Raw genomic sequence first — 26,607 nt, 5'->3', positions numbered from 1 at the left:
GCGTTCCAGATTATATTGCCATAGGAAGAAGAAACTTGTCAATTGCTTCTCAATGTTTTGAATGCAGACCTCGGTTTGTGAGAGCTTGGGTGACTGCATCAATATCTACCGAGTCTAATCCTTACTAGTTGGCTGTCGGGTGGTAGCGGGTTTTAACGACACATTTATATATTTACGCAATCAAACCAAAAAACCTGTTATGGAGTGAATGGTAGACAAACCTTTCCTAAATCTGAATTCGTTGTTTTCAAATATGATTCGGTCTCTCTCAGACAGAACGACACAGATGCACGAGGAACCAAGCGAGCGGCAGAGGCAGTGAGCCGGCTACAAATTTCCCCCCCAAAGCTCTGCGTTCCTTTTCTATCAAGGGGTTATTGGCCAATGACTGTTTACACGTGGGAGGAAACTGGAGCAGAGAAAATCCACGCTCGCGAGGGGGGGGGGGCGGGGCAACACTCTACCCCAAACAGAAGGGGGGCAAGTGGGGGTCCACATTTGCTGCTGATACCACCGTCTGGACTGCCAGGGACCAGCTTCCTCCTAGACACCCACAGAAAGGGAGCTTCACAACCTTTATGCGACCCACCAACCCTCACCTAGAGTGCTGGCTGGATTACTGGCCACGTGCGAAACCAGCACCGCCCAGCGAAATCTTCATAAACAAATTAATTTGTGTGGTAAGAGGTTAAAGGGTCTGTAGTGCTAAGTCAGTTTTCACCCCTCTTCGAGGTATTGAAGACAATTATATATTGTAGGAGTCGGACAGGGAAACACGGTTTCAACAAAGTTACTCGGTGACAAGAGACGATGCTTTATAAAAACAGGACTGGAGAAATAAAGACATTGACAGAGAAGTAATGACCAATGGCAAGAGTCACAGGAATCGATCTAATAACGCACTCAAGAATGCTGCAAAGTTGGACTCAAAATAAATATGGGCAAAAACGAAATTACAAGTTTACAAGACAGTTCAAGAAATCTGTTTGGAGGGACAACTGGTAAACACATTGGAGTGTTTATACTCAAGGCGGATATTGAAGACGGACCAAGATCTAAATAGTTAAAGATGGGTAGACGGGAGCTGGAAATCTGAATCTTGACTTTCGTGATTGCAGGAATTCATATTCTTTGGGTCTTTCGGTAAAGTCACGTAGATAGGTTCAAAGAAAATAACAAGAGACGTTTCGATCGCAACACAAGCATCCTCTGGTCTAACACCGTTTTGAGGCTAAGCTAAAAAAAAAGCTGTCTCTGTGGACCAACCAGTTTCAAAGACAATGCATATATTAAGTGTTTTTTGTTTGCATTGACCACAAGTATTGTGGTTAATGCAGACATGATCCTTGTAAAAGGTTTCAGTTTGGTGTTTTAACATCTTAACACAGCTGTTTGTTGCCAGAAAAAAGGGGAAAACCTATTCTCATATTTAGGTACTGGCAAAGGAGGTCCCATGACGTTACGTTAATATTAATCCTTGATCGTTTTTGCGTGGATTAAATATTGGCCGTTCTATAGGATTCGGGGGGGGGGGTGCATCAGGCGAACGTATGCAGGTGGGGAGGGTGTAAAACGTACGCGTGTGTACAGGGAGGGGTCAAGTTGAGATAGAGTTTTGTGTACGTACTAAATGGATGCCCCCTTAAGGCAAATTCTGGGCGATTCGACCATGGGAAAACGACAGCAACAAAATGCACTTTTATTTTAGCCGTTCATAACGCCAACACGAACACGTTCAGGTTCAGTGTTATAATTTACAGAGTATCAACAGTCCTCACTTTAGCCAAACCAAGTAACGTGGCCCCAACGTAAACATTCACCACAGCCCCCCCGCCCCCTTCCCCTCCTCTAAAAACCGACGCACGGTGTGCGTGATAAAGAAACAAGACATGTTACGCTCCGGAATGCGACACGGAATAAATCTGAGAGTCGTGATATTCCAAAATCGAAGGAGGGCTTGCGATTCAATCGGCGCAAGATTATGTCGATCTTGAATCAACGCAATGCTTGTTTACGAAATCAAACCCTCGACTTTTTCGAGCCAGAAGGCTTGGCTTAAGGTTTGTGTGCGATCTAGAGTGGCACAGGTTTCGCACGTGCGATGTCGCGACGCAATCTGGACGCCGCCGCCGCCGCCGCGTTTCACTCCGCGGGGCGATTGAACTGCGTCATGAGGACGGAGCACAGGGCCAGCATCTGCAGGTATTCATCCGCCCCGTCCACCAGGCACTTGTCCACCTCCTGCGGGGGGACACAGAGACGCGTCCAGTGTGAGATGGGAACAGAGTGGGTGGGTCTGTGTGTGTGTGTGAGATGGCTTTATGTTGGCGATTTCAATAACTTTTTTTGGTTTGGCCATGTTTGTAGAGTTAGACTAATGGCTTTAATCTAAGTTGTCTTGTGGTTGTTGTTTGACTTGCATCCCACTGGGATTTTTGCACACAGCGTTGGTGTACGGTGCTTTTTTCTGGAAGATTTTTGCTATTTTTTCCTGGATTTTTCTGTTTGCGCATAGTCACTTTAAGATGTTTCCTTGTTCATGTTTTTGTTTTTTTTTATTGCGGTTGCACCCGATTCAAGAGCCGAATGGCTCACAGGGCTATACCAAATAAATGAAACTGAAACTGTCGATTCCCGCTCACGGCCAACACCAGTGACAATTATCTGAACCGTTCCTGGGCCTCCCTGACATCGACTCAGCCTCAAATGAGTAACTGGTGTGGTGTGTAAACATTGCCACTCGAGAGAAAAGGTGGCCGGGGTAGTGCTGTCCAACCAACCCCTTCTTGTGCCGTACTGGCCTTCATTGGCGTTCACTAAGAGCACTTCCCTCAACAGTCTGCTATGTCTCTACCGGGGATCTTTGTCTGTGTGCTCTGTTCCTGTGTCCCCTGCAAATCCCCGTGTGTCGCTGACCCCCAGCTTGTCGGCGATGGCTGACTTCTGCCGGTCGGAGAGGTCGGCACGACACAGCACGACCTCGTGAAGCTGCCCTATGAGCGTCGTGGCCGCGTAGCCCTCGCAGCAAATGTTCTGCACACACACAGGAGACACGCGGCAGTCATTAATACAACACAATGTGGATCTCGCAGAGAACAAACTATGTTTTATCTTACCAGGTGAGGCCCACTGAGCTATACAGCTCTTTTCTAGAAGCGACCTGGCCACAAATGATAGCTCAACAAAGTGGCTTATCACGTCAGAAATGTATAGCAGCCAAATACTATAAAGGCATGTTTCTAAATGCGGAGAAAAAAATGTAAGGACCCAGAGAAAAATCCATGCGACCACGAGAACATGCACACTCCAAATATACAGGCATCAGGGTCAAATCCATGACCTCCTGTATACCGGGCGAGGTAGTTAACATCTTGCCACCCTATACAGTGGAACCTTGGTATACGTCATTAATTCGTTCCAGAAGCTAGGACTTATACCGAAAATGACGTATACCAAACGATTTTTTCCCATAAGAAATAAAGAAAAAAGAAATAATCCGTTCCAGAGTATAAAAATTATATTTTACATGGCATATTATACATTAATGGGGTTGTATAAAACAATTTAGACACTAATTACTAAAATGCATACAGAAGCAACGTGACCGCGCTGCTGCCAGCTGAGCTGGTCACGTGGCGCGCCTCGACCCCGCACGTCGTGCGCGCCTCGACCCGGGGCTCCACCCTCCACGGGGGCAGCCCCCCATGCGTTTAGAGTCTTTGGCGGCTGTAAATTGATACGTGATAAGCTACTTCGTTGAGCTATCATTTGTGATAGCCCGGTCGCTTCTGAAAAAGAGCTGTATAGCCCAGTGGCCTTACCTGGTAAAATAAAAAAAATAGTTTATAGTTTAGTTTAGAGTGGTACATAAATAATGATAGAGAAAGGGGGACCACATACATATCGATACAGGAGGGGATACAAAAGGGAGCAGAGCAGAAGTTGAGGGGGATTACAGAAGGGGGTAGTTCATAATGAGAAGGGCTACAAGGAGGAGTGGTGGAGTAGGAGGCCGTCCGTATATAAGGGGTCCAGAAGGGGGTAGCACAGAAGAGGATGATGATGATGATACAGAGGTGAGCGGTAGAAAGGAGGCACCACCTGGACAGCCAGGTCCATCTTGTCGATGGAACTGGAGCGGCACGCCTCCACCAGGGCATTCAGCAAAGCGGTGGGCACGGAGGCGGAGATCTCCATGACGACGGCTCGCGTGATGGTCGCCCCGACTACGAGGCGGGCGGCGCTCTGCAGCATGGTGATGGCGCGGCGGAGGTCGCCTTCGGCTACCTTCACCAGCTCCGACAGGGCCTGGTGACAGGAGTGAGGTGAACAATAGGTGTCAGGTCTGTGTGTCTTTTTCTTTTGTTACGGGTTAGTCAGTTCATGTATAACACCATCATGAAGGTCCTAAATGATTGCGAGCAGAGGGTCCGGGACTTTGAAAGCGTGAAGAATAACCCAGAGCCCTGGCCTATTGATGATATCATAGGCCCTGACCAGGTCAATAAAGCAGAGATGGAGGTCATGTTTAAATTATCTGCACCTCTGCAGTAACAGATGAACAGTAGCAGCAGCGGGGTCAACCCCACCTTGCCCTATGATGTTATTTAATCTGATGAGTTTCCCCTCACTGAAATGCTCAGCAAACCTGTGAACATACACACACCCATCCTCAAAGACGTGCAAACATACATACATTCTCACATACTCAAAGACAAAGATCTCCCGTATAGCCTTAGCAGACTGTTGGGGCAAGTGCTCTTAGCGAGCACCTATGAAGGCCGGCACGGCACAAGAGTGGGTGGGTGGCCAGCACCACACTTGACCGCTTTTGCCTCTATAGTGGCGATGTTTACACACTGCACCAGATACTCATTTGAAGCCCAGTCAACGTAGGGTAGGCCCAGGATCTATTCAGATAATCATCACTGGTGTTGATGGCCGTGAGCAGGAATCGAAACCGGGTCACCGGGTTAGTAGCGCATTGCGCTAACCAATGCGCTACCGCTCCCCACATCACACACTCGCACATCTTCACACATGCACACCCAGCCTCACACACACATGCACGCACACACACGTACCTCCTGCTCGATCTTGAGCCCTTCCTGGTCGCACACGTGCCTGACCCTCTGCTCCTGCGCAGCGTCCGACAGGGGCTTGAAGCGGAACTTGGAGCAGCGCGAAGTGAGTGGCTCAATGATGCGGCTCACGTAGTTGCAGATGAGGCAGAATCGCGTCGTCTTCGTCTCGCGTTCCATCGTGCGGCGCAGTGCGGCCTGGGCCGCGGATGTCATCGAGTCCGCTTCGTCCAGCACCACAATCTTAAACGGCGGGCAGGGGCTGCCACTGCGGGGCGGGGGGGTTGGAGGGATACGCAAGGATGGGCGGGGACCATTATGCACGTAGACACAAAAACGACAAGAGACACAAACACACGCACAGCCACTCGCTCACACAGTCACACACACAATTAATCCCCTGTACTCTATAGCCTTAAGCAGGCTGTTGGGGCAAGTGGTGTTAGCGAGCACCTATGAAGGCCGGCACGACACGCGAACGGGGTGGGTGGCCAGCTCTACGCCCGGCCGCCTTTGTCTCCGGAGTGGTGATGTTTAAACATCACACTTGGTACTCATTTAAAGCTGTCAACGTCGTGGAGGATAATCGTCACTGATGTTGGCCGTGATAGGGAATGAAACTCGGGCCATTGGGTTCATAGCACAGCACGCTAACCACTGCGCCACCGCTCTCCATATGCACACACATATGCAAGGACACATAGGAACCCACAGGTACAACAACACCCGCCATTCGCCACTAAGTGGTGATAACGTCACCACGGCCCGTGCCAGGCTAGGTGCACTTCGAGGCCACGTGAAGTGTTGAAGGCTCGATGACAGGGACAGACCCAGGTGTGATGGGTTGACTGACTGAGATAACTGGCAGATGCACCAGCTGTGCCCCCTACTGTGCCAACTTTCTGTATTTTAATTCTGCTCATTGTTGTGACCGTTACTTCTCTGCCCTCTGTTAATGTTAGATGGCGACTGCCTCCCTATGACCAGTAGCGTGCTTCATGAGCCTCCTTCACAGAGTCTCCTTCACACTGTTGGTACCAGTTTTTGGCAAGCCCACTCAGCTCCACATCCTCCCGTACTGGATCAGTCCATCTCTTCTCCAGACCATGGCGTACCCGTTTAGCCCCATGTATCTGGCCAAACAGAAGCTGCTGGGCATGCGGGCTACATGACCCACAGATACAAAGGCGCTCACACACATGCACAACACCACACAGGCAGAAACGGACAAACTCCCACTCGAGTCCATCCGTCACTCACTCTTTGCGAGTGCTGGATGCTGTGAGCTGCGCGAAGTTCTTCACTTTGTGTCGCACCACCTGGATGCCACGCTCGTCCGACGCATTGAGCTCCAGCACGCGCTGCGAATACAGCTCCGGCCCAAAGAGATCGCGTGCCGCCGCCAGGATCGCCGACGTTTTCCCCGTGCCCGGCGGTCCGTAGAACAGCAGGTTCGGCAGCTACGCGCACGTACAAAACAAAGATCCCCCCCCCCGTATAACCTTAACAGACTGTCAGAAGCAAGTGCCGTTAGCGAGCACCTATGAAGGTCGGCATGGCGCATGAGGGGGTGGGTGGCCAGCACCATTCCGGGCCACCTTTGTCTCCCCAGTGGCAATGTTTACACACCGCACCAGATACACATTTGAGGCCGAGTCGAGCTAGGGGAGGCCCAAGACCGGTTTAGATAATCGTCACTGGTGTTGGCCATGAGCGGAAATCGAACTCGGGTCGCCGGATTCATAGCGCAGCGCGCTAACCACTACTACACTACCTCTCGCCCTGCTATACATACTGCGTATGGGTACACATGGCAGGCACACACAGGAACAAACACGCACAGGCACAAATACAGCCAGGTACATAGGTGTTGGGCTACATGTTGAATGTATGCACCTTCCTGCCATAGTAAATTCCTTGTTTGTGCAAACTTTCATGGAGAATAAAACCCTTTCTGATTCTGATTTAAACCATATTTATTTTACCAGATAAGGCCCACTGAGCTACATAGCTCTTTTTCAGAATCGCCCTGGTCACTAATGACAGCTCACCGAAGTGGCTGATCACGTGTAAATTTGAAGCAGCCAAATACTCTAAATGCATGATTCTAAATGTGGAGAGAGAAAAAAACGGAGACCCGGAGAAAAATCCACGCAACCACGGGGAGTGAATACATTCCAAATATACAGCAGCAGGCGTCAGGGTCGGGAGCGAGCCGACGACTTCCTGCCTACCAGGCGAGGTAGTTAACATCTCCTAGCCACCGTATGGATGGGTCCACAGAGAGACGGTGCGTGTGAGTGGTGATGTAGGCAGTGGAATCCCGAGTGAAAGGAGTTAAAGGCTAAGAGCCAACAGCGTCCCTTCTCACATCAGCTCCTTGCAGCGACTTCTTGAGCACGGCCACCACCTCTTCTTGGTGCGCAACCTCGTCCACACACCTGGGCCGGCTGGAACAAACAGTTACCACCATTGTTACCACCACTACCACCACCACCATCATCATCATCATTATCGTCGTCGTTGTCATGGTTGCCACAATCATCAGCATCACGATCAATGCCTACGACCAAAATCTCGTTGATCTCAAAAGCGAAGCGGGGTTGAGCTCGGACAAAGCATAATGAGTGAGGTACACTGACGGTCACGGTAAATCTGGAGATGTTGCATGTCAGGAGGCGGTGTTGCACGCGACATGTTGCATGTGAAGAAGCGGTGTTGCATGTGAGAGGCGGTGCTGCATTTGAGATGTTGCACGCGACGTTGCACGCGAGAGGAGGCGGTGTTGCATGTGAAGAAGCGGTGTTGCATGTGAGATGTTGCACGCGACATGTTGCACGCGAGAGGAGGCGGTGTTGCATCTGAGGGGATGTTGCACGCGACATGTTGCACGTGAGAGGAGGCGGTGTTGCATCTGAGGGGATGTTGCACGCGACATGTTGCAGGCGAGAGGAGGCGGTGTTGCATCTGAGGGGATGTTGCACGCGACATGTTGCACGCGAGAGGAGGCGGTGTTGCATCTGAGGGGATGTTGCACGCGACATGTTGCAGGCGAGAGGAGGCGGTGTTGCATCTGAGGGGATGTTGCACGCGACATGTTGCAGGCGAGAGGAGGCGGTGTTGCATCTGAGGGGATGTTGCACGCGACATGTTGCACGCGAGAGGAGGCGGTGTTGCATCTGAGGCGGTGTTGCACGCGACATGTTGCAGGCGAGAGGAAGCGGTGTTGCACAGCTCTCACTATTTCTCCACCCATGGCACCGCTCGGCTCCGCTTCGCCTCGCCGCTGCCGGGCTTCTCCTTGGCGGCCGACTTCTCTTTCTGAGGTAAACTCCCGCCCTTGAGGAACGCGTGCATCTTCCTTCCGCGGCAGGCAGGGAGGGAGGGGGGCACGAGAGAAGTCGCTCGAGGAGGAGGGAGACGAGGAGGGAGACGATGAGAACGAGGAGGACGAGGCCCCACCACGCTTTCTCCCGCCAAAAAACGGCGTGAAAGTTACGGAAGTGACGTCACCGGATGTCAGCCTGTCAGTGGCGCAGAGAACAACAACACTTGGAAGTTAAATCATATTTTTTTTATTATTGAAATAGTTTTTTCCCCTCTTTTTTGTTATCTTTGCGACATCAATAACAACTAAATCGTTGTGGGAAAGCCACGAAGGAAAAAAAATAACCCCCAAACCGCATTTTTATTTTGCTTCTGCCCTACGTCACCCCCCCCCCTCACTGCGAGGTTTGTTTTAGCTCCACAGCTCTGAGGCCGGGTTCCCCTCATTGATATTGGCACCCTATGACGTCATCCACTTGGCGCCGTCTGATGTCATCCACGTTGCGCTGAGTGACGTCATCCAGTTTACACCGTGTGACGTCATCCGCGTGGTTCCGGATGACGTCGTAGAGGGTTGAAGGTGACTGCAAGGGGGGGGGGGCGGTGTAGAGAACGCGAGACTTTGACGGCTTTCGACGACGGAGAGACAGCGGCGGCAACAGCAGCAGCAGCATCGGCGGCAACAGCAGCAGCAGCGAGCCATGTGGTACGAGATCCTGCCCGGTCTGGCCGTCATGACCGTCGCGCTCATGGTGCCGGGATTCACCACCATGTTCCTGCAGCGGGCGTCCAGCGGGTGGAAGGTGAGCGGCGGCTGGCGGCGGTAAATCGTGTGGACAAGTGGCAGCGTGACAGCTCGAGGCAGATGTTGGCTGCGGCGATGACGACGATGATGATGTTGTTGTTGTTGACGATGAATTCGGACGGAATGAGGCCCCAGCTAAAGGCCCCGTGGGGGGGGGGGGATGGTGCCCTGTCCTGCCCTGTTTACTGGGGTGACCGTGAGAGGCTTGAACAAGGCCGCGCCGCGGGGCCTTCGTCTTGGTCAGCAGAGGGCAGTGGAGTCAAAAGGCGTCGTTGTGCTGAACATCTATTGAGCCCACGGCTATCGATGCTCGCCGCCTCCAGCTCGCACTGACCAGCGGAGTTCAAGTATGGTTTAGGCATGGTCGTGCCAAGTTTGTGTAACCCCCCCCCCACACACGGCACGGCGTGGAAAGGCCTTCATCCAGCAGTGGAGTGTGCACGCACGTTGGCCCATTAGGACGTCACGGTGGCTAGGAGATGTTAACTACCTCGCCTGGTGTACAGGAGGTCGTGGGTTCCATCGCGACCCGGACGCCTGCTGCTGTAGATTTGGAGTTTGCGTGTCTCTCTCTCTCATCATCATCACGATGGCTAGGAGATGTTAACTACCTCGCCTGGTGTACAGGAGGTCGTGGGTTCCATCGCGACCCGGACGCCTGCTGCTGTAGATTTGGAGTTTGCGTGTCTCTCTCATCATCATCACGGTGGCTAGGAGATGTTAACTACCTCGCCTGGTGTACAGGAGGTCGTGGGTTCGATCGCGACCCTGACGCCTGCTGTGTATGTGTGTGGATTTTTCTCCGGGTCCCCCGGTTTTCCCCTCCACATTTAGAATCAACATCACGCGTTTAGAGCATTTGGCTGCGATAAATTTCCACGTGATGAGCCACTTCGTTGAGCTATCATATAGCTCTGCTGAAAAGGAGCATGTAAATCCACGTGTCCACGGGGAGAACACGCAAACTCCAAATATACAGCAGCAGGCTGTATATTTGGTCGGGATCGAACCCACGACTTCCTGTACACCAGGCGAGGGAGTTAACATCTCCTAGCCACCGTGGCACCCGAGATAGCCAGACAGAGCCAGTACATCAAGGCTGGCCTTAGTTGTAAAGGGTTAAAATTTAACTCCGTCTTGACAGGAGAAGCGCGTGGTGTCTGACTCCTTCGGGTTCATGATGCTCAAGAGGGACGCGCGAATATCTGGGACAAACACCTACTACCAGAGCAAGGTGAAGCTATTCTATCATCAACACCACCATGATCATCATCTTCGCTGTCGACACCGTCAACATCATCATACGCAGCTTCTAGTGGTGCATCGGGAAGCTATTATATCAACACCACCATGATCATCATCACTGTCGCCACCGTCAACATAAGCATCTACTAGCGGTGCATCGTGAAGCTATGAAATCGTCAACACCACCATGATCATCATCATCACCGTCACCACCGTCAACATCATCATAGATCACCTTCACTGCCAACACCATAAATTCACGCACAATTATCACCACGATAATCACCACCCTCGCCACCGTCAACATCATCATAAGCGCCGACTCGCGGTGCATCGTGAAGCTATGAAATCGTCAACACCACCATGATCATCATCATCACCGTCACCACCGTCAACATCATCATAGATCACCATCACTGCCAACACCATAAATTCACGCACAATTATCACCACGATAATCACCACCCTCGCCATTGTCAACATCACCACCACCACAGTCACCACCGGAATCATCATAAATAATCATCAGCATCTTTATCGTCACTGTCACCGTAAATAATCGCCACCATAAATTCGCCATTGCCATTGCTATAGTCGCCATCGTCAGTGTTATAAACGTCATCACCATAAATCATCACCATCGTCAGCATCATTGCCACCATCGCAATTGCTTCCACCAGCACTGGCATCGTCATCATCATCATCTTCAAAACCAATATCACCATCTTTATCATCACCATCATAATCACCATAATTGCTACTAGCAACAAAAATCACCTTCACCATGATCATCGCCATCATCATCATCACCATCAAAAACAACAGCCGCTTGCAATCCTGTCATCTCTGTCACCATCACCACTGTCAGATTCAGTGTGGCCTTGCCGTGCATGCATGTCTGGGCGTTTGGGCATGTGTGCGTGCCTCGAAAACTAATTTCTTTAGAACTGCTGTTGTGTGTTTAGTTTATATTCCTTCCCCCGCACTTCCGATTAGCAAGGTTGGCTACGTACGGTGCATAAGAAGTTCAACATATATGCGTTGCTTGGGTTGTGCTGAGCGGTGACAGCCACCGTTTTGTCTCGCACACCGCACTACGAGGCCAGTGACTTGTGTTCAATTGCAGGGAACAGCTAACGTCAGTGGCGATGACATCTGGTGTTTGGGCCTCCCCTAGATCAATTCAGCCTTGCATGAGTAGCCTGGTGCGTGACGAACATCGGCACCGGGGAGATAAAAGTTGCCAGGCGTGGTGCTGGCCACACCATCCCCCGTCACGTGGCGTACCGGCCTTAAGAGGTGCTCGCGAACGGCACTTGCCCCTTCTGTCTGTAAAAAGCTGAACGGCAGATCCCTTGTGTGTGTGTGTGTTTCTCACAGGGCTTGGAAAACATCAACTGAGCTGCTAAGAAATATGTCTTATCCCTCCTCCACTCCACCCTGCGTAACCTGTCACAAACACGCGCATGTCATCACTCACCGGTCCTCCCAGCTCCTGAACAACCAATAAATTTCTGAGCTTCGACAACGCCTTGGTGTTGATGTGGTTGTTTTTCACTTGCCCACCACCGCACTCACCATCTGATCTCAGCTGCGTGTGTGTGTGTCACGCTGTATACGTGTCTGGGCAGCGATGGTGCAGTGGTTTGTATGCACTGCCCTACCAACCCCACGGTCCAAGCTCGATTCCTGGTTCAAGGCCCAGCATCAGTGACCAGTCATATCAGAACTGGTCCTGTTAATTCTCCAGGTGGATTCAATTCTCAAGACGCAATAAGTAAGAACGATTACTCTTGAGAGGTAAGACGAGAAGTGAAGACATCGTAAAACATCTGGGGTCACGAAGGATATTGGATGGCTTCCCATGCCAGTGTCAAAAGCAGATCCGGAACAAAACCCCGACCGAACGTGGGGATGCCCACCCTCAACCTGGTGCTCAAAGATGGTCACACTTGAGGATGTGGGCCTGGCTAGGGGTGATGGATCGCGACACCTGAAGGAACATCCGGCCCATTAATGATGGCTTATTGACTACTGCTGCTGCGGAGTGAGGAGAGAAAGATCATAATCGTAGATCAGTTTTTTCTTCCGATTCCATTCCGATGACGCGCACGTATGGATTAAATTAGGATAAGGCCATGCGGGAGGGCATGGGGCACAGCTTGGCGCCAGCTATCGTAGAGTGCGGTCGTGTCGCTACAGTTCCCTGCGGGGAGTACAATATCTTTGAATACAGCGGCGTTGTGCCTCTAAATACTATTAACGCTAACCGCTTGCGCGTTCCGAGATTCAGCGGTGAATGGGGCCCACCCTTCAACTTGCAGACGTCTCGGAACGGAAAAGGTTTAAGACGGAGAGGAAGCAGCGGCAGAGCGAAGATGAGATGGAAAGGGTGACGAATCGGCATGACGCTGGCTGGGGTGATGGGAAGGGAGGGGCCTTGCACAGGAGTGCAGGAGGGTGAGCCGGGCAGCCGACTCCATGGTGTAGCCGGTGTGAGCTGCTCACCCGTGCTGAATCAAATGTATTATTGTGTACTCTGTAGCATATAACCTAATGAACCATTTTGCACATGCATACCTGTCAACCCCTTATCAGCGCCTACCTTATTACAGGCCAATTCAGACCTTATTGGTCACCCCGTGCCCTTAAAAATCTCAACGTTCATTCTACAAAGTAATTAAAAGGGAAAAACACAAACAACTAGACAAATTGTAACTAAACAAAAACCTTTATGTTTATATTTCGATAATTGGTGTCAATGATGCTACCTATCATGCTACTGTCTGTGATCTTGCATGCTTGCTTGATACGTGGATGCACACTCATGTTGTAAATGTGTAATGAGCGACTTCCGCGACACGTCGTGTAGAGGGTACTTTTATTTCTCACACGGGAACAACACAGGCCAACCTTATCTTTCTCACTCTGAGTACAACACTTAGATATTAGCGTCTCTACTGGCTACACACACACGGCCGATCACTCGGCGCGGTCCCACCGCCCTCCCTCGGCTACGCCGCTGGCTGGCGGCGTGACGAGGATGGCGATGGAAGCCCGCAGGAGATCTTCCACGTGGCCGGACGACGGAGAGAGATGACGGCGAGCAGCGACGCAGTCCAGTCCCAAGACTCCACACACGAACCGCGAGCCCCGGGTCTGCCCCTGCTTTTATCCCCCCAGACGCGGCTAGGCTCCGCCTCTGGCCACGCCCTCTCGTGGAATCTTCGAGCAGGTTCCCGGAGCATCTCGGCCAACCCCGCCCATGACCTTTGCCCCCAGATACCTCTCCCTCTCTGATTGGCTGTTGTCTTAACCGTGCCCGTGCTTCCCTTTCCCAGCCAGCAGGTGTCATCATGTCATTACAAATGTACAACAATAAACAAATTTGTCGACTGCTCCGGCATCGCTACTCTCCAAAGTAAACGAAAAGGCCGCCCCACGACTTTTTAATTTGGCCGTATGATGTTTTGTTGTTGCCGGTATTGAAACGGCTGTACGCCGTATGGACCTGAAAATGTAATTTCCCTGTACAAGAATACGGAGTAAACCATGTGGGTTGACAGCTATGCATATAGCTACGGGTGATCAACTGCGTTAAAAAAATGAATATTTAAGTGAAGGCAACGGTGATCGGGGATTGGACCCAGAGCCCCACGTGCACAGTCGAGCACGAGGCTCGCCCCCATTTTAGATGTGGGCGGATTTCGTGCTGAGAAATTGAGCTGCGGTGTTGTGACGTGGGAGGGTGTCTCTCTGATCGCCATTGCAGATACGCGATCGCCCTTCTGAAGAGGACTTTTTGCCGTTTCACAAACCCCTGACGTTCATCTGTTGTGGAGTCGCCCACTTCTCCGGAGGACGGAACACGGCGCAATCACTTCTACTCTTTGTCTCCGAACATTTTATTATATTTTTTATCGTTGCTGTCGATTTAGCCGGCCTGTCCCCCCCCCCCCTTGAAAGGATTCACGACGGGCGGACCGGCTACAATGGCAACATGGGAAGCGTCTGCAAGAAGAATAATGTTTAGTTCTGCATGGCAGCAGCAGCAGCGTCGTCGTTCATGCAAATTGCATCTCCCAACCGCCGAGGAACCACAGACAATTGGTGGGGAAGGCAAAATCTGGGCGGTGAGCAGGCGCCGAAAATTGCCCAAGCTCTGCAGTCCTCTACACGTCGAGATATTTTTCGCCACTTAATGAGCGTTTATACATGTGGGAGGAAACCGGAGCACCCGGCGAAAACACACGGGTGCGACGGGGCAACACTCGATCCCATACTTTGCTGTATCGCCTTCTTCCGGCGAGCCAGGGTACGGGCACCTTTGTGGTGGTGGTGGTGGTGGTCCACCAAGCCTCGCTTCCACAGTCCTGGATTGCAGGCCACGTGCATAGCCACCACCACCACCCGCCAAAGAACAACAACCAGCACACTTAAAAAAACACGCCTGTCCGCGGTGGTTATTAATGTTTATTTAGCATCACTCAAAGCTAATCGCATGTCCAGGGTTAGGTTAAGTTTAGGTATAACGACTAATTCATTCAATTCAATCACCGACAGTTTCAATCGTGCATGGTAATGGACGGGTGTAACGCGCATCATCGTTATAAAACAACAACAACAACCAGCCGCCGTTATTGCAAGGAGTCGGACATACGGGGACACGCACACGGCGATTGGGAGGGGGGGGGGCGGTGGGGTTGGGGTCAGACGCGCGCGGGTCACGGCCCAGGTCACCCTGTCGATCAATTAGGTGGCGACGCACGGCGCTGACGGACATCGTCGTCGTCATCATCGTCGCCATCGCCGTCGTCGCGGTGTGAAAGATGAAAGATGATCGAGGAGTTCGTTCCCCATTTTTTCACGGACATTTCCCCGTCGCTCGCACACCACGTGGAATCATCGCACACCACGTGGAATCATCGCACACCACGTGGGCGCACACCACGTGGAATCATCGCACACCACGTGGGCGCATCGCACGTGGCATCGCACATCACGTGCGAATTGCACGTGGTATCGCACACCACGTAGTATCGCACACCACGTGCGATTCGCACACCACGTGATATCGCACTCTACGTGGGCGCATCGCACGTGGTATCGCACACCACGTGACATCGCACACCACGTGCGATTCGCACACCACGTGGTATCGCACACCACGTGCGATTCGCACACCACGTGCGATTCGCACACCACGTGGCATCGCTCAGCACGTGCGATTCGCACACGACGTGCGCCGGGGGCTTCCCGAAGCTGTGTGTGGGGGGGGGGGGTGATGGAGGGACGCCGGTGCGCGGTTCTCCGCGTGCGCGCTTGAAACGCGACGGGCGATCTTCGTAAAAACGAGAACGCTGCGTCGACGCACTGGGCCGGAGGGCAGGGAAAGAGGACTCTACACTTGCATGCATATTTCGATATTTTTTTTAGTTTTTAAACGCGCAGGGAGACGAACGGGCGAGGGACGGCGGGAGGGTGTGTCAGAGGTTGCCGCGTGGCAGAGCGAGGAGTTGGAGGGACCGCGCGGCACGGGGGGTGGAGGGGGGCCGAAGGGAGTCCTCGTTGCGGCGGCGGTGGCAGGGAAGGGCGCAGGGAAGGGCGGGACACGGGAACGTGAGCACGAGACGAGCATCGACACCTCGAGAGGAGGGCTCGCGGCAAGCACCGTGCGTGCAGGAGGACGGGGGGGGGGGCAGAGGGGATGCGTTGTAGTGCTGCCGACGACGGAGCGTGATGGTGTGTGTGTGTGTGCGTCCTAGCATGGGTACCAGACACGGTGTGGTGCGCGTCTACCGCTTCTACGACGGAGTGTGCGTGCGAACGCGCGTGTACCGGTGATTGCGTGCGTGGATTGAACGGCGGGTTGCGTGCAACGCGCGCATGAACGTGACCGGGTGAACGTGTATCACCGCTGTGCGTGTGTGTGTGAACGTGTACCATCAGATCTGTGCGTCACGGCGTGCTCACCGTGCGTGTTTTGTAGACGAGCGTGCGGCGAGTGTGTGTGCAGCTCTGTGCGCCTGTGTGTAGACCACCATGTACTATACTGCATGCGTGTACAGGTCGTGATGACTTTCTGCCAACTTGTGTACGTATTGTGAAGGCGTAGCAGCCACTCAGATCTCCACTGACGCATCAGCTGATGCACCTCACCGAGCCCGTGTCCTCTGAGCCACGGCCGAGAGGTCAGGGGCCCGGCAGGGTCACAGAGGTCAGTGGCTGGACACAAGACAGCAAAGATTGACCTCTGTGACACTGAGATAACTCTTACACGGTCCTCGTGCAAGTCCAGTGGATTTGATTTATCACCACCACCACCACCACCATCGACGCCCCAAAACTTTGATACTTGGCCTGAAAAAACTCTCAAAGCCAGATTCACTCCACGACTCGCACCTTGACAAAAACGTGTGACACGTATCGTGTGGAGTGCACTGCAAGCCAGCTCTGGCCTGTGTGGGATTTCCCACAAAGTTGCGGATAATTTGCTTTAGATCTCTCTCTCTCTCTCCAGATTTTCCTGGATTTAAAAAATATATTCATCCCAATTTTTGTTTCTTTGGCGGCGGAGTTTACGCGCAAACGAAACGATGATGCCAGACATGCATGAACACACTTTCGCCAGCTCCTTCTTGTCGCGATGATATTTGGTCATCTTTAGCCTTCTATGCCAGACCCTTCCATCGTCGACTGCGGAGGCCGATCCATTTACAGATACCCCACAGACTTCCAACGATGACCCCCCCCCCCCCCACTTCTCTCTCTCTCTACGTTCTTCGCGGCAGGCGATCGCACGTTTGGAAAGCGATGCGCAGCGCGCCGGCATGGATCGGGAAAGTGCTGAAAGATGTTTCACGTATCGAGATTCGTGGAAAACGTGTTTAGGCTCTGAATTAAATCGCATCGTAGTTCTAAAATATATCCCCATTATTCGAGTGGGGTATCTATATATGGATCGGCGCGTGCATATAAATACGTACTTTAGATTGCACAGACTCACAGACTCAAAATCCCGACTTTAAATACAGAGCGAAGCCACTCCCGCGGCCAGGACATCGATACGAACATCAGTTCTCGCGACATCCCCCTCAACCAGTGAAGCAGTCCTGAGAGGTAAGGAAGAGGTGGACATTCCATATTCCCATGGCGGGAGCCATAACATCACCACCACCACCACCCCCCAACCATTCCCATTAAAATGATTTAACAGCGCGATAGCAACGACGGCTGCTGATCCACCGTGCAGCGTGTCGTTGTACAGCCCCCTTGCTCTTAACGACGCGACGTGTGTGCGTGTGTGCGTGTGTAGCAATCATCAGGCTCGTGCGGCACGTAACGACCCCCGCCCCCCCCCCCCCAAAGTGTAAACGCGACGTCGGACCGCATCCGGTCGCTTCCCCGGACCGCGCGTCGCAGCGGACGGGGGCGTTGGAACGACGCGGAGCTCCGCGCTCGGCCACGTGACGTCCAACGCCGTCGCTGCTGCGTGTGCCGGAGAGTCGAAGTTCCCACCACGCGAATGGTGAAATCGTCGGTTCTCACCGACGCGGCGGGGCTGGGGGGAGGGGGGGGGCAATCGGACGGCCAGAATGAACGCCGCTCTGGCCCCAGCCACCACTAAACAACAACAACAACAGTCGACCCAAAAACATTCTCTGTCGCGGGACCCTCATTGAGAACAGAGCCATGAGGCTCGGCGCAGCGCGAAAGGGAAATGTCGCCGAGGCTTAACGAGACTTCAACCCCGGAGTCCATACGTCGAGACGTGTTAGCGGATGACACCTCCAATCACTTTCATAGAGATGTTAGCTACAGAGACCTCCAATCACTTTCATAGAGATGTTAGCTACAGAGACCTCCATTCACTTTCATAGAGATGTTAGCTACAGAGACCTCCATTCACTTCCATAGAGATGTTAGCTACAGAGACCTCCAATCACTTTCATAGAGATGTTAGGTACAGAGACCTCCATTCACTTTCATAGAGATGTTAGCTACAGAGACCTCCAATCACTTCCATAGAGATGTTAGCTACAGAGACCTCCAATCACTTTCATAGAGATGTTAGGTACAGAGACCTCCATTCACTTTCATAGAGATGTTAGCTACAGAGACCTCCATTCACTTTCATAGAGATGTTAGCTACAGAGACCTCCAATCACTTTCATAGAGATGTTAGCTACAGATACCTCCAATCACATTCATTGAGATTGTTTATCCACAGCGACCTCAATTCACTTTCATCGAGATATCTTAGCTACAGCGACCTCCGTTCACTTTCATAGAGATGTTAGGGGCCATACATTTAGTACGTACGGAAAAATCTGTCAAAACTTGACCTCCCCCGAATCCTATCGAACGGCCAATTTTTTATCGACGCAGAAACGATCAAGGATTACTAATATTAACGTCTTTAAGCAAACAGATAGTCCACCGCCGGACTATCTTAACTCATTTGAAGGCCAATGTAGACACATTATTATCGAGGCTTCACCCCCCCCCCCGTTTCCTATGCGTACGAACATTGTCAGTAGGCCCCCCATACGCAAGCAAACGCATTTGAGTTAACCCCCCCTCCCCCCTCCATGCGTACGTACTAAATGGATGGCCCCTTAGCTACAGAGACCTCCGTTCACTTTCCTAGAGATCTCTTAGCTAACCTGACCTCCATTCACTTTCACAGAGATATTAACGATAGCGACCTCAATTCACTTTCATAGCGATCTGTTAGCGACAGGGACCTTCAAGCTCTGAGATACACCGAGCCGGCACTGCCAAGTCTCTGGGTTTGAATCCAGGTCACGACCGCCTGTTCTCAAGTGACTTGAAAACAGACCCAGACTCACGAAGGGACCTACAGACTCACAGAGACCTACAGACCTCAAGTGAGTTGTGATTCAACTTGGTTCTCAAGTGTCTCACAAACGCATCTGTGATCGCTGAGGTTTATAGATCGTCACCCCATCTCGGGAGATATCTCATGTAGTAGTTCTACGGTCTCCATGCGTAGGCTTTGGCGAAATCTGAGCTTCGTTAATGCCTGATGATGCTGGATGTAATCTCCCAGCGAAACGTCGTACAAGATTGTCAAAAACTTTGCGTGCCTTGCAACATTGCATTTTGCTAAAAAAACAAATCGAGTGGCGTATTTGGCCAAGTGACGTGACACCTTGATTTTATTGGTTCTGTCGGATGGTGGACAGCTCCTGATTTAAAAATGGTTTACATGCCGACACAATCTAACCGAAAAATCAACTAATTATAGTTCTACGATATCCACTTCCGCGGACTATTCTCTGACACGCGGCGCTACGCGCTGCTCCGCAATAGTTCCGAACGATGTAAAAGAGCCAATGGCGTTCGCTTCAAGAGATCTCTAGGAATTTGAACGGTGGTCACTCCGATCCACGGATCTCAAGCGGCGCTTCTCGCCTGATACCCACAAACCGCGAGCCGCTGCGTAACCGCGAGATTTACGAATGGATTCATCATCATCATCATCTCACGATGACCCCGTTACATCACATTTGCGGATAAAGTCCGGTGGAATTTTTTTTTAAGTGAACGGCGGTCACGTTTAACAGATCTCCCCAAATCCATCGATTTCTCGAAACTAGTTCTACGAAATCCACTTCCGTCGACCGTCCTCTTAACGCAACCGCATTGCTTCGCGACAAATTCAAGAACGGATTTCCACCATCGCCCCCGAACCTGGTCACGACAAATCGGAACGAAACTGGGCGAAGACGACCAAAAAAAAAAAACCCCACCACACTTCTCAAAACACCGGTCGCAATAAGAGATCTCCCGTGAGATCAGGAGTACGACCGGCGTAACCGCCGCACCCTGGTGCCATCCCAAACCCCGTGCGCCAAGCAGTCCCCCCCCCCCCCCCCACGGTCTGCGCCGAGTCACGGAAGCTCACCGCTCTCGGAACGCAACGCGGCACCCGGCATGGAGGCCGGGCTGGAAGACGAAGGACGGACGGGCACCCTGGCAGTAGCCCCCACAAGGCCTCGAGTGGCTCCCTCTCTCTCTCTCTCCCACTCTCACTCTCCCTCTCACTCTCTCTCACTCACTCGCTTACTCGCTCATTCTTTATCTCGCTCGCTCGCTCCGCTATTTGGTGTCGCGTTATCTCAATGCGCAAGTCGCTACGTGCGGGGTTCGACGCAGCGGCGCTGGGCAATATGAATCGGCTGCCGCGTACGAGTTGCCAGATTTGGTTGGGCATTCGTGTAAAGGACGTGAAAAAATGACGACGACGCCGATAATCTGTCCGTCGGTGGGAACGGGCAATTTCCGCCGATATTCAGTGGCAGAGGAGGGAAACAATGTACACCCAAGTTTGGTATGGGAAAAAAAGCAGAGAGGTTTTTGACTGCACCTCCACTGAATATCGGGAGAAACGAAATAAATCCTGTACAGAACTTAAAATGACAATTATGACTTCACCAGACAAATCACGTCGACTTTAACCATTTGGGGGAGGGGGGGTGGGTAAGTAATCCCTTGGGGGCCCGTGTCCAGTGCCCCCCGGTGGCCTCACGAATGATGTTAATAGGGGGGGGGGCACAGGTTACGGACAGGCGGGGAAGAAGCATTTCTCCAAATGATGGCTGCTCGGATTGTTTTAAAATTCCAGTGAAATGCATCCCACGTCGTCTCCTCTCATTGTCATGCCACAGACCACCCGCGGATCGGTTGCACGGGCTCACGGATGAAACACGGACTCACGAAAATTCGCACAAGGAGATAGAGCCACGGAATTACAGGACCTTCTACAAGGAGATGGAATCACGGACTCTTAAAAAAAACCTTGCACAAGGAGAAAGAGCCACGGACTTACGGAACCTTCTACAAGCGAGATGGAATCACGGACTCACAGATACCTTGCACAAGGAGACGAAATACGAACACAGGCTCACGGGATCATTGGACAAGAGGAGACGGTTCACACTGTGGCGCTGTGAACTCAACGGCGAGTTGGTGAGTCCCGGCCACGGCTAACGCCAGTGGCGAGTGACGTGTGAAGCGGTTCGCGCGAGTTTCCTCCCCCACGCGAAGGGATGAACACGACCGTGTCGACTCGACGGGACGTTTCGTGTCGACCGCTCCTGCTGATGTTGGCCAATCAAAGGGAAAGGGAGCATGTCACACGACTACTCGATCCCAGCTGCCGTATTGCTTGCCAAATGAATCGACATTCTCAAGTTGGGCTGTCCCGATCAACTTTGAGCTGGCTTGCCGGATCGGACCGATCCGAATCAATTACAAATTAACCTCGATTCACGATCCGCAATACACCCGGCACATCGGATTATCACGTTCGGTGACGTGGCGGTGCGAAAGAAGTTCCACGTATGTCCGTGCGTGCGTATCCACAGTCGTGGATCGTCGCCGCCGCCGCCGTCATCGTGAAACCGCAAATCTCCTCGCTAAGCAGCGCAGAGCGACATCCAAAACGCGACCCGTTCGTATCACGACCCCGCACACACACACCGCAATGACTACAGCAGGGGTCTGTGCGAGTAATAATAATTAATAACGGGAATGATGATTACAACGGGGAACTTTACGATTAACGAAACAATTACAATACATCCTAAGCAATATCATTGCGGCATTAAATCACGTGGACGCGCGCTGTTAAAACAAAGGTGGGCCCCTCGTAGGGATATGGAACGGGCGCGATGAGAATGCCGCGGATGACGCACGGCGCGATCGGGTTTCAATTCTGGCTCAATTCTCTCTCCTCCTGGCTCCAATGGGAATCGCCACTTTAGCCTCGCGCCGCCGCCGCCGCCGCCGCCGGGACTTTGCGGAGCGGCCAACTCCTCTCGGTGTTCGCCAAATGCCACGGCCCTTCGCGGGCGACCTTGGCGCCTCGGGGCTTCGGCTCGTCCACCAGATCCCTTCCAAGCTCCTCGTGGGGATGAGCAACTCGATGCTCACGTGACCGCAAACCCGCTTCGGCATGGAAATCCGGTTACTTAGAAAGTATTTTTTTTTTATAAAATATTTTTTACTTCCTTTAATTTTTATTTTACCAGCTAAGGCCCGATCAGCTATATAATGTTTTTTGTTTGTTTGTTATAAGCGACCTGGCTATGACAATTGGTACCGCAACGAAGTGGCTTAATCATCACGTGGACATTTACAGCGGTTGACAAATTCGCACGTGGATTCTGAATGATTCAAATCGCAAAATGTGGGTCGATCGTGGATGCATCTTGCCCTCGGCGTTATTGATCCGCCCTTACGCGTCTTCCACTGCAGTGTAACCTCCTTCGGCGCCGTGCGAGTGATTGACCACCACCAATCACCACTACCACCATCACCGTCATGATCGTGTCGGTAGCGGCAATCCGAGGCACAATTCTAGAGCTATGCAGCAGGCGATGGAACTCGCGGTACGGTGCGCAGAACAACAAACAAATACATTTAATACATGGACTTCATAAATAACTTGAAAGATAAACAACTCAATAAACAACATCGCCCGTGACCAAATCAGCACCCGTTATTCCGCCCGATCTCGTTGCCTCTCGGAAGCCGTGCCCGGGTACTCGGGATTCGCGGTGCTGGCTAAGGACTGACTACTCTCACATTCGTACTCACTACGCGTTTATTCACCAGGCAAAATCCCACTGCGCTGTGCAGATCTTTCTCAGAAGCGACCTGGCCACAAATGATATCGCTCAACGAAGTGGCTCATCAGCGTCAGCGTCACCGTGTGGAAATGTACAGCGGCCACAATACTCCAAACGCATGGCGCGGCATTCTAAACGCGGCGGGGAACAACCCGGAGGACCCGGAGGGAAAACAAATCCACGCGACCACGGGTAGAGTGACCACGCAAACTCCAAACATATATATACACACCGCGGGCGTCAGGGTCGGGATGGAACCCACGGCCTCCTTGCATACCAGGCGAGGGAGTTAACATCTCCTAGCCACCGCGGGCGGTGCGGCGGGCTGCCTGGGACACGACAGAGCGGCCACAACAATCCACAACCTCCGTAGCGCTGCGCTTCGACTCTCCGCCACCTTTGCCGACACGTGTGTGGTCACACGTGTTGTCGCACGTGTGACCACACGTGTGACCACACGTGTGGTCACAAGTCGCTGATCTCGTCAAGGAGCCCAAACCATCATCGCGTGAACTCCGGGTCATCCTGGCAGCAGCAGCAGCAGCAGCAGCAGCAGCAGCAGCAGCGGCAGCAGCTTTTGGCTGTAGCCATCGAACAAAGACGGCCACCGGCTTCGCGCGGCGCTTTCCGATGCGCTTCGGTGGCCGTCTGGAACGCTCTTCCTTCCGATATTCGGAAGCCGCTGGGAGCTGTGATGCACTTTTAAATCATCATCGAGACTGACAAACTCATTTCTCTCGAACTCCTTCGTGCGTTTAGTTTGTTGTCCTTCCCCCGCACCTCCGATAAGCGCGGCTGGCTACGTACGGCGCGAAAGAAGTTCAACATACAGTACGTACATCATCGTCAACAGCGTGTCGCATTTGGAAATCGCCACCATCGTTATCATCATCCGACACGCTGGCGGTGCGGGCGGCTCGCTGGGGTCGGGGGGGGGTGTGTGTTTGGCGGATTGAGTTGAGAACGGTCGTGGATGAGAACGCCTCTCGAAGGGCGACTTTCGGTCATCGCGGATTCGTGACGGATCGAGGATTCGTGGCGTTGTGCGCTGCTGCGCTGGTGTCTGCCGCCGATTTCGCTTTGGCTCGCTCCGCGGTGCCAACCTCCCCATTGGGGTTGCTGGTGCGGAGTTCGGGGGGTGTGCGTGCAGAAGAGGGGTGGGCACGTGCAAACGCGAGTTGTAGATTCCGCAGATTTATGTTATTGTACACAGGGGGGGGGGCAGATGTGGGTGGTCACGTGCAGCGTGAGTGGTAGACTCCGCGGATGTCTAATTGTACGGGGGGGGGGGGGGGGGGCGCAAACTCCCCCCCCCCCCGCCCTGACGCTGGATGGCGTGCATTGTGTGGGAGAAGCGCGCTCCTGTGATTGGCTAGAAGCGGCGTGTGTCTGTGTGCTGCGTGTGTCGAGGTGTGTGTGTGTCGAGGTGTGTGTGTGTGTGACGGTGCGTGGGGAGCTGTCGTGTAGTAGCTGCGCTACGAAACCCCGGGCCATCCCCGGGGTTGGATTCGCCAGTGATGAACTGTTGCTGGGCCTCCCCCTAGGTCGACTCAGCATCAAATGGTTCGGTGTGTAAACATCGCCGCTGGGGAGACAAAGGCGGTCGGGCGTGGTGCTGGCCTTCATCGGTGCTCGCTAACAGCACTTGCCCCAGGTGTGTGGAGGCTCAGTGGGGTCATCTTTGCTGGTGTGTGGGAGATGCCGTGTAGCGGTCAGTGCGCGGCGCTACGAACCTGGCGACCACCGCATTCCATTCCCGCTCACGGCCAACATCAGTGGCGAGTATTCTGAACCGGTCCTGGGCCTCCCCTAGGTAAACTCGGCCTTAAATACCTGGTACGGTGTGTAAACATCAGCTTTTTGGGGAGGCAAAGGGTTGCGGTGCCTGACCACCCACCTCCCTTGTTGTGCCGTGCCGGGATTAATCGGAGCTCACGAACAGAACTTGCCGCAACAGTCTGTTAAGCCTCTACAGGGGACCTTTGTCTTTGTGTACTGGTGTTTGTGTGCGTGTGCATTTGGGTAGGTGCATTGGTGTGCGTGTGTCTATCGATGTGTGTGTGTGTGTGTAGGGGGCCGTCCATAAATGACGTCACGCAATTTTTGACGATTTTTGACCCCCCCCCCCCTCGTCACACGGCGTCACAAAAACTCAGACCCCCCCTCAAATATGACGTCACAAAGCTCTCCCCCCCCCCCCCCAAATAAAACATGCTCAAATCGCTTTAAACTATTGTCATTGTAGTGCGTATTTAACGTGGCGCTGCACTCTGATGTTGTAGGAGAAAACATTTATTACAAAGTCTATTTAATTAAGTAGAACGTGTTGTCTATATTTATTTAAAGTTGCGCATTTTGATGTGACGTCACATTTCTCAAACCCCCCCCCCTCGTCACACATCGTCACAAATGTCTGACCCCCCCCCCCCCCAGGTGCGTGACGTCATTTATGGACGGCCCCTAGGTGCGCGTGTGGCTGGGGTGATGTGTTTGCGTACAGACATGAGTGTGCGCCTATTGTGGTGTGCACGTGTTGCTGCGTTTGCTTAGCGCTGTGCACTGGGGGGGGGGGGGGTGTCTGCGTGGGGGTTTATAGGTGTGTGTGTGTCTGTGTGTTCAGGTATATACAGATACGACGTTATAGCGGTGTGTGCATAGCTCTGTGTGTATGGGCGTATAAAGACATGGGTTGTCTCGCTGTGTATGGGTGTTCCCAGACACGGTTTATCTCGATGTGTATGGGTGTACCCAGACATGGAAAATCTCGCTGTGTATGGGTGTACCCAGACACGGTTTATCTCGATGTGTATAGGTGTACCCAGACATGGAAAATCTCGCTGTGTATGGGTGTACCCAGACACGGTTTATCTCGATGTGTATAGGTGTACCCAGACATGGAAAATCTCGCTGTGTATGGGTGTACCCAGACACGGTTTATCTCGATGTGTATAGGTGTACCCAGACATGGAAAGTCTCGCTGTGTATGGGTGTACCCAGACACGGTTTATCTCGCTGTGTATGGGTGTACCCAGACATGGAAAATCTCGCTGTGTATGGGTGTACCCAGACACGGTTTATCTCGATGTGTATAGGTGTACCCAGACATGGAAAATCTCGCTGTGTATGGGTGTACCCAGACACGGTTTATCTCGATGTGTATAGGTGTACCCAGACATGGAAAATCTCGCTGTGTATGGGTGTACCCAGACACGGTTTATCTCGATGTGTATAGGTGTACCCAGACATGGAAAGTCTCGCTGTGTATGGGTGTACCCAGACACGGTTTATCTCGCTGTGTATGGGTGTACCCAGACATGGAAAATCTCGCTGTGTATGGGTTTACCCAGATATGGTTTAACTTGCTGTGTATGGGTAGACCCAGATTTGGTTTGTCTTGGTGTGTATGGGTGTACCCAGACATAGAAAATCTCGCTGTGTATGGGTTTACCCAGATATCGTTTAACTTGCTGTGTATGGGTGGACCCAGATA

General features: G+C 52.4%; 2 protein-coding genes across 2 annotated transcripts; one reads left to right on the top strand and one right to left on the bottom strand.

The window, feature by feature from the left end:
- Nucleotides 1-1,683: 1,683 nt before the first annotated feature.
- RFC4 (replication factor C subunit 4) lies at nucleotides 1,684-8,919 on the bottom strand. Its single transcript, XM_078607137.1, has 7 exons — nucleotides 8,323-8,919; nucleotides 7,453-7,531; nucleotides 6,342-6,541; nucleotides 5,085-5,349; nucleotides 4,102-4,308; nucleotides 2,917-3,033; nucleotides 1,684-2,241 (listed from the first exon to the last, which is right to left on the bottom strand). Exons 1-7 carry the CDS (start codon nucleotides 8,436-8,438, stop codon nucleotides 2,143-2,145), a joined length of 1,083 nt encoding a protein of 360 aa, XP_078463263.1. The 5' UTR covers nucleotides 8,439-8,919; the 3' UTR covers nucleotides 1,684-2,142.
- NDUFA1 (NADH:ubiquinone oxidoreductase subunit A1) lies at nucleotides 8,816-11,986 on the top strand. The gene is made up of 3 exons (XM_078607140.1): nucleotides 8,816-9,211; nucleotides 10,358-10,447; nucleotides 11,839-11,986. The coding sequence occupies exons 1-3, from the start codon at nucleotides 9,110-9,112 to the stop codon at nucleotides 11,857-11,859; spliced, it is 213 nt and encodes a 70-aa protein (XP_078463266.1). The 5' UTR covers nucleotides 8,816-9,109; the 3' UTR covers nucleotides 11,860-11,986.
- Nucleotides 11,987-26,607: the final 14,621 nt, after the last annotated feature.

Source organism: Lampetra planeri, chromosome 27 (assembly GCF_965212315.1).
Source record: "Lampetra planeri chromosome 27, kcLamPlan1.2.h2, whole genome shotgun sequence".
Lineage (NCBI taxonomy): Eukaryota > Metazoa > Chordata > Hyperoartia > Petromyzontiformes > Petromyzontidae > Lampetra > Lampetra planeri.
Note: the sequence above shows the minus strand (reverse complement) of the source record. Positions and strands in the feature narration are given on the sequence as shown.